General features: G+C 42.9%; 1 protein-coding gene across 6 annotated transcripts in view; it reads left to right on the forward strand.

Annotated features, from left to right (window-relative positions):
* The window catches only part of AP3B2 (adaptor related protein complex 3 subunit beta 2), an 86019-nt gene that overhangs the window by 57830 nt on the left and 14691 nt on the right, over nucleotides 1–13498 (forward strand). For all 6 annotated transcript variants that reach the window (XM_080980291.1, XM_080980292.1, XM_080980294.1 and 3 more), the window contains 4 exons: nucleotides 522–633; nucleotides 2847–3051; nucleotides 10574–10745; nucleotides 11567–11642. In XM_080980291.1, coding sequence (XP_080836417.1) covers nucleotides 522–633; nucleotides 2847–3051; nucleotides 10574–10745; nucleotides 11567–11642 — 565 coding nt within the window. The remainder of the gene's footprint in view (nucleotides 1–521; nucleotides 634–2846; nucleotides 3052–10573; nucleotides 10746–11566; nucleotides 11643–13498) is intronic.

Genomic DNA, 13498 nt, shown 5'->3' on the forward strand with positions numbered 1-13498 from the left:
GGCAAAGTTCTTGCAGTTGCTGTCCATGATTGGGACTAGCTGGCTCAACCTGTGAACTTCCTGCCATAGAGCCAAACGTGCTTTGAGTGCATCAAGCAGGATTCCGAAAACCTTGACTCATCTTGGCTCACCCTTCTGAGGGCTGCTCCATAGAAGGCTATATTCCTACATGGATATCAACGCCATGTAGAAAGTGCACATCATATGCCATGTGCACTCCTTACGTGCAATAACTGCATGTTTCTCTGTTTCACCTTGTGCACACATGGCATTAAACAACCTGCCTTCAGTTGCAGCAAATAAGCACATTGCATGCTACAGTGTGACATTGCACACTTATTTTTTATTTTGTCTGATGCAGGAAAAAAATTAACTCCCTTTGGTGTGATGTGGATCTAAGTCTCTCATTCTTTCAGGCTGCTCTTTCTGGTCCCATTTCATTCACATGCAGGCCTTTTTAATGTGCTCACTTCTGTGTAGTGAAATTTCTCTCTCTCTCTCTCTTTCTCTGCTCTGGCCAGGTTCCAGAATGGACCAAGTGCACTAGCCGCGAGAAGAGGAAGGATAAAGTTGAGAAGCCCTTCTATTCTGATTCAGAGGGAGAGTCCGGGGCAACAGAATCTGCTGACAGTGGTGAGAGGAGAAGGGGCCATTGCTCAGGGTTAGAATACTTGCTTTGCATGCAGAAGGTCCCAGTTTCAGTCTGACATATTTGAGTTTCAAAGAGATAAGATAGCAGGTGACAGGGAAAACCTGTGTCTGAGACTATGAAGAGCTGGCAGTGATGAACTAGCTCAGGAATAGGCAAACTCAGCCCTCCAGATGTTTTGGGACTACAACTCCTATCATCTCTAGCTAATAGGACCGGTGGTCAGGAATGATGGGAGTTGTAGTCCCAAAACATCTGGAGGGCTGAGTTTGCCTATGCCTGAGCTAGCTAGATTAATCCATCTGATATGCTATAAGGTAGCTTGCTGTATTCCAGCAGTTTTCACTAGTTTGTAATGGTGAAACACCACCAGCACACAAACACTAGAGGGTGCAGTTTTCTTCAGTCAAATGCAAGCACTTCCCACAATTTATTTCATATTGTCTTGTGTGTTGCCTATCAATGGAAGTGGGTGATCAAGCTTAAACTAGCAGCTCTGACATGCGAGAAGTCTGGAATTCTGAAATCACCACGGCTTCTGCATGTGGGCAGCACATACCATATTGGGCTCCACTCTTAAAGGGAAGGGACGTAGTATTGGTGTTTTGCAACTTTTTGACCTGTTGCAGGACCTTAGCCAGACCTTAGCAGAGTATACGCAGAGTTCACGAAAGCAATCGGTTGCAGGCAGGATGGACGAAGAGGAACCAGTAACTTGTTACTTATAGGTGTTTATTATATACAGTGGACTGCAAGTTACTATTTACAGGAACAGAACAGAACACGGATCTTTAACTAGCTCTCTCACCACACGATTCTCACACTAGCTCTTAACTCTCAACACTCTACTAACACATTCCATTCTGTAGGCCATAAATCATTATTCCTTTGAGTGAGCTTGACCAATGAGGGAGCTGTCTCCAGGTCTCTATATCTCTAGGCAGATTTTACTCCTTTACAATGTCTTGGCTGTCAGCCAAACTCCTAATTGACTGTGTGTGAAGCTGCACGTATTCAGATTCCCAGCACGTAGTTCAGTGGTAGAGCACATGGCTTTGCATGCAAAAGGTCACAGGTTCAATCCCCTGCCTGAAACCCTGGAGAGCCTGCTACTGGTCCATGTACTGAGCTACTTGAACCCAAAAGTCCGACTTGATGTAAGGTAGACAAAGGAAGACCAAGGAAAGGAGCTGGGCACCTGGGCCACTGAAGATGCAGGCCAGTTGCCAGTAGTTATTTTGAGAATTAGTTGGATTGCCTATGGGACACAAGGATGGCCCATAGTAGTGCAGTGGTGGCTGGTCCATTAGGGCAAGTGGGGCAGTGCCCCACCAACCTCAGTCTGCCCTCAGCTAGCCCCCACCTACCTATTTACAGCTAGTCCCAGGGGCGGCCCTGCCTGTCATCTTCCCCTTGCTTCGTCTCGGAGGATGACGGGAGCAAAACTAGAATCGGTTGGCTCTGCCTGTCATTAGCCCTGACACCCTGCCTTCCAGCCACCCCACCAGTCTCAATGGGCACCAGCTACTCCTGTGGGTGTTCTAACACAAGGTGCACCCAGCTGCAATGTCTACGAGAATGTGAACGACTTCCGTGCAACAGGGAGGCAGGGTCTTTTCTGTGGTGGTGCCCCATGTTTGTGGAATTCCATCTCCTAAAAACAAGACTGGGGAAACTCAGGCCTGGGAGCCAATTGCAGCCATCCAGCCCTCTCTGTCTTGGGGCTCCACTCACACCATGCCCTCTCAGGTCACACCCTCCACCCTCCTCTAGTCATCTTACCTGGTCGGAATGAGTCTTTGACCTGGGCTAATATCACCACCTTGCCTTGGTGGAGGATGGAGAATGGTGTGTGTGTGTCTGCAGCTACTTTGGTCACACCCACCATGGTACAAGGCCCCTGGGACATTGCTCACAAGTAAATGTGGCCCTCAGGCGGAAAAAAACCTGAAAGGTCAGTCTGGCATCCAACCTGCATAGTTTTTAGGATCCAGCTCTTTGTAATTATTTTTTAGCCAGATCTTTTGATCGGTGCCTTCATCTTGAGTTGCACCTCTTTTGCTGTGTTTTACAGTTACTGTATTTCTTATTGCATTTATACAATAAATGCCCCCGCCTTTTTCTGCACAACCTGTTGCATGTGTGTTTGTAAGTGTGGGGCTCCTCCCCTCTTTCTCTCTCTTCCTTTTTTTGCCAGAGCCTGAGACGGTGAGTGGGTCTGAAAGTGAAAGCGGCAGTGAGAGTGGGTCTGGTTCTGGCAGTGAAGAAGAGGAGGAGGAAGATGAGGAGGAGGAGGAGGAGGAAGAGAGTGGGGGACCAGTTGGAAGAGGAGGAGGAGGAGAAAAGAAGAAGAAGAAGAGAAAGGAGGCCCTAAAGAAAAGATCCCTAGAGAGTGCTGGAAGGTACGAAAGGAATTTCTCTACCCTTGAAATACAAAAATCAGTTTTTGTTGTTGTATTTTTTATAAGAAGTGGATGTTCTAAGCCACTTTGGGTACAGCTCAATGTGGAAAGGCAGCATATAAACTCAACTAATTATATGGCATTAGATGCTGATGAAAAGAGGCAGTTTTGAACACCCATTTCTAAGGGCATGCTGTGTCCAAATAAAACAAAATAAAAAGTTCCAGACAGACAACGGCGTATCCAAGAAAGTCATTCTATTAGCACAGGGGTGAGGAAGCTCTGGTCCACTGTTCAATCTTGGCTCACCAGGGGTGCAAGTTGGCCTGCAAGGCCATTTTCCCCAAACCATACCCACCTGTCCATCAGCTGATGACACTGGGTGATGTCGGATGATGGGCAAGAGGGATGGGGTTTAATCCTGCTGCATGGCACTTTGGCAGAACATTACCTGCAGAGGGCACACTGGTGAAGCAGATCCTTACAGCCTGCAGGATTGAACCCTCTCCTTATCAGCTGATGAGCAGAGACGCAGGTCAGCTTGGATAGGTGGGTGGGACTGTGCATCCTTTAGTCACCTGATGTCATTGTGGTGTCAGAAGATTGACAGGTGGATGGTCCCTCATCGTCTAGTGCCATCTTCTCTTGGGCTTCAGGCGGCAGAATGTCTTGAGCAGACACTGCATGCCTGCACGTGTGTGTGTGTGTGTGTGTGTGTGTACAGACATGCAGATTGATCTATGCACCTAGTAGAATAAGGACATTGAAGAGTGAGTTAGTAAAATGGAGTGTACCACTCCAGACTGCAGGTGGGTGGTACCAATGCTTTCCTATGTGTTGGTATGGTTAAAAAACACACAGACCTTTGTTCATGTTGAGCATTAGCATCCGAGGAACTAACTGGGAAGAGATCCGTACAAGCATGCACTAGCTGCTGAGTGAATTGCTGGAGAATTTGGACCAATGACATTGCAATATGCGGATCAGCAGAATCTCCAACCCCCTGCTGCACCCAGGAGGCCCCAGAGAAACTGCCTAAGGCTGCACACATGTCTTCCGGGGGCGGCGCGAACGGCAATGGCGGTCCTCTTCTGAATGGGAGAGGAGGCTCCGCAGGCAACGGGTCGTCCGCTACGGCGAAGCGGAGACCCATTTTGGAAAACCCCAGGCAGCAAGAGCCTGGGGTCTTGAGGCTCGGTGGGCGCCTTGAGCGACCCTCCAAGCGCTAAAGGAACCCCGTAAGGGGCTCCGGAGCGTGGAGGGGGGTTGCGGCGCTGAGAGCTGCTTCACAGCCTGTGGAGCGAAGCCGCGCTGCTGCTGCCGGTGAGCGCTGATCCCTTTTCCTGCTAAATTACGGATTCGGGCGAAAAGCAACTAACTTGTGAGTAAAAGACTGAGTCACTTGAAATTAGAGACTTTAAAGGAAAAATCTAAATTGGCTTGAACTTGGCTGAAAGCGGAGAGACGTGGAAACAGGAAGTCCGTCTTCCGCAGCCATTGAACTTGAAAAAAAGCAATCAGCTGGAGGAGTGGAGGCTGAAAGAAAGAGATTCTAAGCTTTACAGATCTAAGCATCTATTGAACTTGCATCTTAAAGTAAAGACTTTAAGCTAAAGATTTGGGATTATTACTTGCACTTGACTTTCCTCCTTTTATTGGATTACAAATTAGAAGGTGAAACCCAGAGTCAGGAGCTGCCTGAGCACTAAGGGAGCTGTCAGTACTGCAGACTTGGATACTGTATATTGGAACTTGCAACAATCTGAGGGTATTGAGACCTTTTAAATTTGAAACACTCTTTTTGGAGATAAATAAGCACTGTCTGTAACAAAGTGACCATTTATAAACTCTGCTAAACATTTGTATTTGAAGGTTCTTGGACATTAAATTAGACTCTGAAAGACATTTTAAGCTCCCTCTAGAGGATTGGATTAAAACAGTGACTTTACATGCACATTTTACTTTCGATTCCCTTGTTGTTTGCTTGCTCTGGACCTTTCCATTCCCATGGGAATAACTCAGTGTGACCTTGACTGACAGATAACGTTGGAATGAGTGGCACAAGAAAAAGAGGGAGAGCCAAACAAACAACTTTAACAACTCTAACCTCAGCCTCGCAGACACGTAGATCATCTGTACCTACTTTGCCCTCAGAAGTAGAGGGAGAGGGTGAAGCAGAGCAGTTACAATTGGAAGATATGGCCTCAGGAGTATCTGTTTCTGTTCTAGACAAAATTTTTGAAAAATTGGAAGCTTTGGACAAGAAAGTAGATGCGCAATCAGCAAAGATTGACAAAAATACAGAATGTCTAAATAAACTAACTACACAAGTGGTACAGAATGCACAAGCAATTGGACAGTTAACGGAGGCCTCAGCAGAAAATCGGAAATTGGCTGAGGACACCAGACAAAAATTAGAAAATTTAGAGCAAGAGGTAAGACCACTCACTAAACAAGTTGGGGAACATCAGATTTATCTTTCTATGATAGAACTGCGAAATCGTGAGAATAACTTGAGGATTAGATCATTACAAGAGGCAGAAGAAGGACATCTAACTGAGTTTTTGACCAAAGAATTCTCCAAGTTCTGGAATTTGGAAGAAAAGGACTTTAAAATCGTGTCAGCTTTCAGACTTGGAAGATTCATAAAGAAGGAGAGGCCCAGAGACTGTTTGATAACATTGAGATCAAAGGAGGAAAGGGATAAGATCTTGGGCCTACATTTCGTAAAGTCACTGGAGGTTTTGGATAGAAGAATTGAAATCTATAAAGATATCCCAAGACTACTGCTGGATCTTAGAGCCGCCTATTCTGAACTTGCTAAACTACTAAGGAGCAACACAATTCCATTCAGGTGGGAATTTCCCCAAGGAATATCTTTTACCTTTAGAGGGAGAAAGGTTAAAGTAAGAACACTGGAAGAGAGAGACAAATTCCTGTCTACATACGGAGAGGACCTTCAAAAAGGAATTGAACTACCTTCTGGGCCTGAGGCAACGCCAGTACCAACACCAGCACCTGTGGAACCTGAAGATCCTGAGAACAAGATACCACCCCTTGAAAAATAACCAGATAATTCAGGATGTCTCTGCAACTGTTGAGCTGGAATATTAATGGTTGTAACATTCCGGAAAAAAGGAAGAAAATATTTCATATATTAAAAAAAGAACAATTGGACATTATTTGCCTACAGGAAACACATGTGACAAGGCTCCACAGAAAAGTGTTAATAAATAAAAGATTGGGCCAGGAATTTATATCGTCGGACAAAGTTAAGAAGAGAGGCGTGGTGATATATGCGAAAGAGAGCCTGTCACCTAAATTCTTATTTAAAGATGAACATGGAAGAATTTTGGCAATTGAGATACAACATCAAGGAGAGAAATTGTTGATATTAGGAATCTATGCACCTAACGAAGGGAAATCGGAATTTTACAAGAAGCTGCAGGACACAATGCTGGATTATCTGGACTACAACAACATCATAATGATGGGAGATATGAATGGGGTCGTATCAACTAACATGGACAAGTCACAAAGTCAAAATGTCACAAAAGACGGCAGACTACCTAAAACCTTTTTTGAAATGACAGACAATATGGATTTGATTGACATCTGGAGGACAAAGAACCCACTAGGAAGAGAGGGAACATTCTTTTCTGAAGTCCAACTGACCTGGACAAGAATCGACCAAATATGGATTTCTAGAGGCCTGGCACCTAAGGTCAGAAAAGTGGAAATCTGCCCAAAGACCTGTTCCGACCATAATGCAGTAAAGATGGATATGATACTATTACCAACTGGATCCTTTAGATGGAAGATGAATGACAATTTGTTTAGAGATCAGGAAATTACCAAGAAGGCCCAAAAAGTTTTGAAGGATTACTTTGAGATAAACATGAATAATATGGTGGAAAAAAGAATAATCTGGGACGCAAGCAAAGCTGTAATGAGGGGATTCTTGATACAACAGAATGCAATAAAGAAAAGAATACAAAGTGAGAAAAAAGATAAGATCTTGGATAAAATAAAAGAATTAGAGAAGAAATTAAGAGTGAATCCGAAGTCACAGCCAACTCTGAGAGAAATTAAACTTTATCAAACACAATATTCTAAATTGATAAATCAGGAAATTGAATGGAAGGTTAAATTAATGAAACAAAAAACGTTTGAGTCGGCGAATAAATGTGGAAAACTGCTAGCTTGGCAGTTGAAGAGAAGACAAAGATTAAATACTGTTACAAACTTAGAGGTTGACGGAAAAAACATCCAGAATCCAATGGATATCAGAAAGTGTTTCCAGAGATACTTCAAAAAATTATACACCCAAGGGCCGCAAGACGATGTAGAGATTAAACAATTTTTGGCAAAAAACGGACTATCTAAATTGTCACAAGAAAACAGGACAATCCTGAATTCTAAAATAACACGACAGGAGATCGAACAAGCCATTCAGAACATGCAACTTGGCAAATCCCCAGGACCAGATGGGCTGACCTCCAAGTACTATAAGACATTAAAAGACTATTTGATACAACCTTTGATGGAGGTCAGCAATGAAATTATGGAGGGGAAGAGGGCACCGGAGTCGTGGAAGGAAGCGTTCATCACATTAATACCAAAGTCGGAAGCTGAAAAGACACAACTTAAGAACTACCGTCCCATCTCTCTTTTAAATGTGGATTACAAAATATTTGCAGACATTTTGGCAAATAGATTTAAAAAAGTTTTAAATGAAGTAATTCACAAGGACCAGGCCGGCTTTCTCCCAGGTAGACATCTGTTTGCTAATACAAGGAACATTATTGACATTTTGGAACTTTTGCAAACAGATATAAATACAAAAGCAGTTTTAATTTTTATAGACGCGGAGAAGGCCTTTGACAATATCTCCTGGAAATTTATGATGGGAAATTTAAAAGAGATGGGAGTGGGACGGGGTTTTGAGAATGGGATTGAGGCGATATATTCAGAACAGAAAGCTAAACTGATAGTTAATAATGTGGTTACAGAAGAGTTTAAAATTGAAAAAGGGACACGACAAGGTTGCCCTATTTCCCCTTTGTTATTTATTTCGGTTCTGGAAGTGCTATTGAACATGATTAGAGGGGATCGGTTGGTGGAAGGAATTCAGGTCGGTCAGAAACAATATAAATTAAAAGCTTTCGCAGATGACCTGGTTTTGACCTTGCAGAAGCCAGAGCCTAGTACGAAAAGAGTATTACAATTGATTAATGATTTTGGTCGGGTGGCTGGATTTAAACTAAATAAACAGAAAACTAAGGTTTTGGGGAAAAATTTGACTGATACAGAGTCAGAACGGTTTCAGAATGAGACGGAACTTAATGTGGTTAAAAAAGTAAAATACCTAGGGGTAAACATAACAGTAAAAAATCTAAGTCTATTTAAGGACAATTATGAAAAATGCTGGACAGAAATCAAGAGAGACTTAGATAGTTGGTCAAAATTGAAACTTTCTTTGTTAGGCCGAATTGCTGCAATCAAGATGAATGTATTGCCAAGGATGTTGTTTTTATTTCAAACACTTCAGGTTTTGGACAAAACGGAGTGCTTTCAGAAGTGGCAGAGAGACATTTCTAAGTTTGTCTGGCAGGGCAAAAAGCCCAGAATTAAGTTTAAGATATTAACCGATGCAAAACAAAGAGGGGGCTTCGCCCTGCCAGACTTAAAGTTGTATTATGAAGCCGCAGCGTTTTGCTGGCTAAAAGACTGGCTACTTCTTGAAGACACTGATGTGTTAGATTTGGAAGGGTTTAACAATGCCTTTGGATGGCATGCATATTTATGGTATGACAAGGTTAAAGCAAATAAGGCCTTTAAGAACCATATTGTCAGAAAATCATTGTTTAATGTCTGGACAAAATATAAAGACTTGCTGGAAAATAAAACACCAAGGTGGCTTTCACCTTTGGAAGCCAAGGCCCGAAAAAGACCCAATATGGAGGCTAAATGGCCAAAATATTGGGAAATACTAGAAAAGGATGGAGACAATTGGAAATTGCAGAGTTTGGAGAAAATGAAAGACAAAGTGCGAGATTGGTTACATTACGCTCAGATTAAAGAAGTTTTTAAAAATGATAAGAAACTAGGGTTCCAGGTGGAGAAGTCGAAATTGGAAACAGAATTGCTAGAACCAAAGATTAAGGTACTCTCAAGGATGTATAACTTGCTGTTGAAATGGAATACACAAGATGAAATGGTTAAATCGGCTATGATAAGGTGGGCACAGGACATTGGGCATAATATCATGTTTGAGGACTGGGAGAGGTTGTGGAGTAATGGATTGAAATTTACTGCATGTAACACTCTGAAAGAAAATGTAATGAAAATGATTTATAGATGGTATATGACCCCAGTCAAACTTGCCAAAATTTACCACCTGTCTGATAATAAGTGTTGGAAATGTAGAGAGTGTGAGGGAACGTTCTTCCACCTCTGGTGGACTTGCCCTAAAGTGAAGGCGTTCTGGGAAATGATTTATAATGAATTGAAAAAGGTATTTAAATATACCTTCACTAAGAAACCAGAGGCTTTCCTTTTGGGTATTGTCGGCCAAGGGGTGGCAAAGAAGGACCAGACATTTTTTATGTATGCAACAACAGCAGCAAGGATACTTCTCGCCAAACATTGGAAAACTCAAGATTTACCCACACTGGAAGAATGGCAGATACAACTGATAGACTACATGGAACTGGCTGAAATGACCGGCAGAATCCGTGACCTGGGAGAAGAGAGGATTGAGGAGGACTGGAAGAAATTTAAGAACTATTTACAAAAGTATTGTAATTTGAGTGAATGCTAAATAAGATGCTAGATTAAAATAACTGAGCACCACTAAATTTAGAAGTTTTTAAGAAAATAAGTAAGACTGTGAAAATTTAGCTCCTTCCGAGAATTATAAGATTATGAAATATAGAAGGGATATAAGAATTTAAATAAGATGATAAATTGCTGACAAAATGTTACAACGATGAAAGTGGGAGCGGGAGATGTGAGGAAGTCCAAAGAAAATGTGAAAATTTGTTAAGATAAATGTTATATTGTTTATTATGTTTATTTTTATTGTAAAACCCAATAAATTGCTTTAAAAAAAAAAAAAAAAGGCTGCACACATGCCATACACTTAATAATAATAATAATAATAATAATAATAATATTTTTTTATTTATACCCTGCCCTCCCCAGCCAAGACTGGGCTCAGGGCGGCTAACAACCAATAATAAAGACAAGTTGATTAAAATACAATTTAAAAAGGTTAAAATACAGCATTAAAACATTAGGATGCAACCTCTTCACAGGAGGAGAAAGGAAAAAGAAAGGGGGGGGAGGGAATCAAACTTGATTCTTAAGGTCCTCCATGACTTAAAGCATGTGACTTAGTTGGTTAAGGGCACTGTGAGGGGTGAACTGCAGATCCCAGGATTCATGTTCTTTAAATATATGGAGTGCATGCAGCTTAAGCCTCCATTTTCTTGGTTTTTTTCCTTTCTAATAACACCAGTGAGGAGGAGGAGGAGGAAGAGCGGAGCAAGAAAAAGGTGCTGGCCATGAAAAGGGGCTCAGAATCCTCGTCTGAGGAGGGCAGCCCATCCGAGAGCAGCTCGTCGGAGTCGGAGTCTGGCTCTGAAGCAGAGGAACCCCACTTGGAGAAGGAAGTGAAAAAGAAAAGGACGGTGAGTGGCGTGGGTCATGAAATCTGCCAGCTCCGGTGTCTTTTTGGTGCAGCCACTAAGCTTGGTCAGTCCTCATTGGGCAATTTTATGGGCTTCCCCCTTTCTAAGGATGATTTGTTCCCCCAAGCCTGTTCAGGCCTCCCTTATTGGCAAAACCTATTTGGTGTTTCACAACTTTCTGACTAGTTGCAGGACCTTAGCCAGACCTAGCAGAGTAAACGCAGAATCCACGGAAGCAACTGGCGACTTGGCTGCAGACAGGATAGATGAAGCAGGAACCAGGAACTTGTAGTTAGGTGTTTATTATATACAGTGGACTATTTACAGGAACAGAACACAGATCTTTTGCTAGCTCTCTCTGACACGACTCACAACTCCTACACTGACACACAGAACTCTGAACACCGAACTAACACATTCCAGTTAGTAGGCCATTAATTATCACTCCCTTGAGCGAGCTTGACCAATCAGGGAGTTGTCTCCATGTCTCTGTTATCACCAGGCAGACTTACTCCTTCACATGACCTTCTGGCTGTCTGCCAAACCTTAATTGACTCTGTGTGAGTAGCTGCACATACACAGTTTCCCAACACCCCTTTTGTGCCTGGATGGTGCTGTTTTGGCTGTATGAGGACTGGCACTCAAAGAATCAGAGTTGGCTATTAGTAGCATATAATATGTTGGCTTCAAGTGGCGAGTGACATGGATGAGTATGAAGAATGCTGTGCCTGGCAGAATTGACTGGGTTTAGGACTGGCTGTGCCAATGCAGAAAACACAAAGTTAATGCTTTCCTAATTTTTCCTCTGTCTTGTCTTTCAGCCTCCCAGCAGCAAGCCTGCTCCAAAAGCCCCCAAGAAAGGGGTAAAGGAGATTTCCTTGCTCGACCTGGATGACTGTAAGTGTTGCCCCCTTAACAGTTTCCCCCTTCCCAGGAAACACTGGGAATTGTAGCTCTGTGAGGGGCATAGGGGGTCTCCTAAAAACTCTTAGCCCCCTTAAGAAATTACAGTTCTCAGGATTTTCTGGAGGAAGCCATGATTGTTAAAAGCGTAATGATACTGCTTTCAACGTATAGTGTGGATGGGGCCTAAAAGTTCACCTGATGCCACTGGTTTCAAGAATTAGCACTATTTTTGTTACTGAGTATTTAAAATACTGTATTTTAAATAGTATTTTAATCATTCATTTCATAGTTGTAAACCTCTTAGAAGCCATTTTGCCGTGTAAGTGGTATGTAAACAATGAAATATATGAACATTCATGGTCAGAATCACAGGGCATGTTTAGGAGCTTAACCCAGTGTTTCTCAAACTTGGGTCCCCAGCTGTCTTTGGACTACAACTCCCATCATCCCTGACCACTGGTCCTGCTAGGTAGGGATGATGGGAGTTGTAGTCCAAAAACAACTAGGTACCCAAGTTTGAGAAACACTGGGCTTAACTTATTCCCATCATACCATGGTCCCAGCAAAAACCTTCCCCTTCCCCTTACATTGCTCAGGACAGATACTGCAGTTGACCCCTTCCACACTTGGGGAAATAATTTCCATTTTAATGGTGGATTCAAATCCTAAGATTATAGAAAATGCAGCCAAGGATCTTGCTTTTAGTCAAAAACGTATTTTTAGAAAACTCTGTTTCTGCTTATTCATGGGTTTTGTCATATTTTGCTTTTAAAAGGTACAACTTGTGTGCAGGTATATTTAGTCTTCCTCACTGCTGAGGCTCTCTTGATGCTGTGTTTGGTGTCCATAGCCTGTAGACCAAATAAGATGAAACCCAGATTAGCTATTTACACCAAAAAATCCTGCGTTAAATAGCAGCTGGGAAGTGGAGAGGTTTGCATCAAGGACACAGTGTGGGCGACAGGCTCGACACACCTGCAGCTCTGATCCTGATTTTTTTGGGGGGGGAAGTGTCATCATAACTATTTTTAGAAGAGCAAAAGCAGACAAATTAAATGCATGCATGCCTCCTCTAATTTGGGAAAGGGATGTAGTTCTCTGGTGATAGAAGATCCCAGATTTAATCCTCAGCATCCCCAGGTAGGTTAGGGCTGGAAACATTCTTCCTGGAAATCCTTGGAGAGGGAGCTGAGCTAGATGGACCAAAGATCTGACTTGCTATAAGGCAACAAGTTCCTGTGTTGATCTGAGATGGGTCTGAATAATTGTTTTCAAAGAAGGTCACCTGCTGCGAATTCACTCTGTGTCCATTGTCACTGGGAGGAAACCTGTCCTTGCAGAGATGCAGCAGGTGACGATTCCTTCCGGGGTCAAATTATGCTTAGCAGGTCTGTCTGCAACTGGATCATTCAACGACTCCTGGTAGAGAGAGGCTGTCGGAGCCAGCCGTTACAAATGGCGCAGTTTAGCATAAAATAAAGACACAGAGAGCCAGCAATATTTTCAGGATGGTATGAGCAGCTCCTTTCGAACTTCCCTCTCCTCCTGCAGCTTTTTTATTATCCTTTTTCTTTCTCCAGCCGCATGGCCGTTTGCCAATCTCTCACGTTACTTCATCCGGTCAAGGCTTTTATTGCCCCCATCACCATATAGGGTCATCACTGCCCAGAGGAAACACAACTCCAATTAAGGTCAATACATTCCAATACATTGTAAAGCTCAGAGTGTTGGTCAGCCGAGGTCAGGGGGCACCCTGCAATATTACAAGCCTTTGCCGTGGCTTTATGACTCCCACAAGAGGCAACTGTTACACAGCAGCATATTGGAGCCTCATAGGGACCCATGCT

The sequence above is a fragment of the Podarcis pityusensis genome, assembly GCF_964106645.2.
Source record: "Podarcis pityusensis genome assembly, chromosome: 14".
Taxonomy (NCBI): domain Eukaryota; kingdom Metazoa; phylum Chordata; class Lepidosauria; order Squamata; family Lacertidae; genus Podarcis; species Podarcis pityusensis.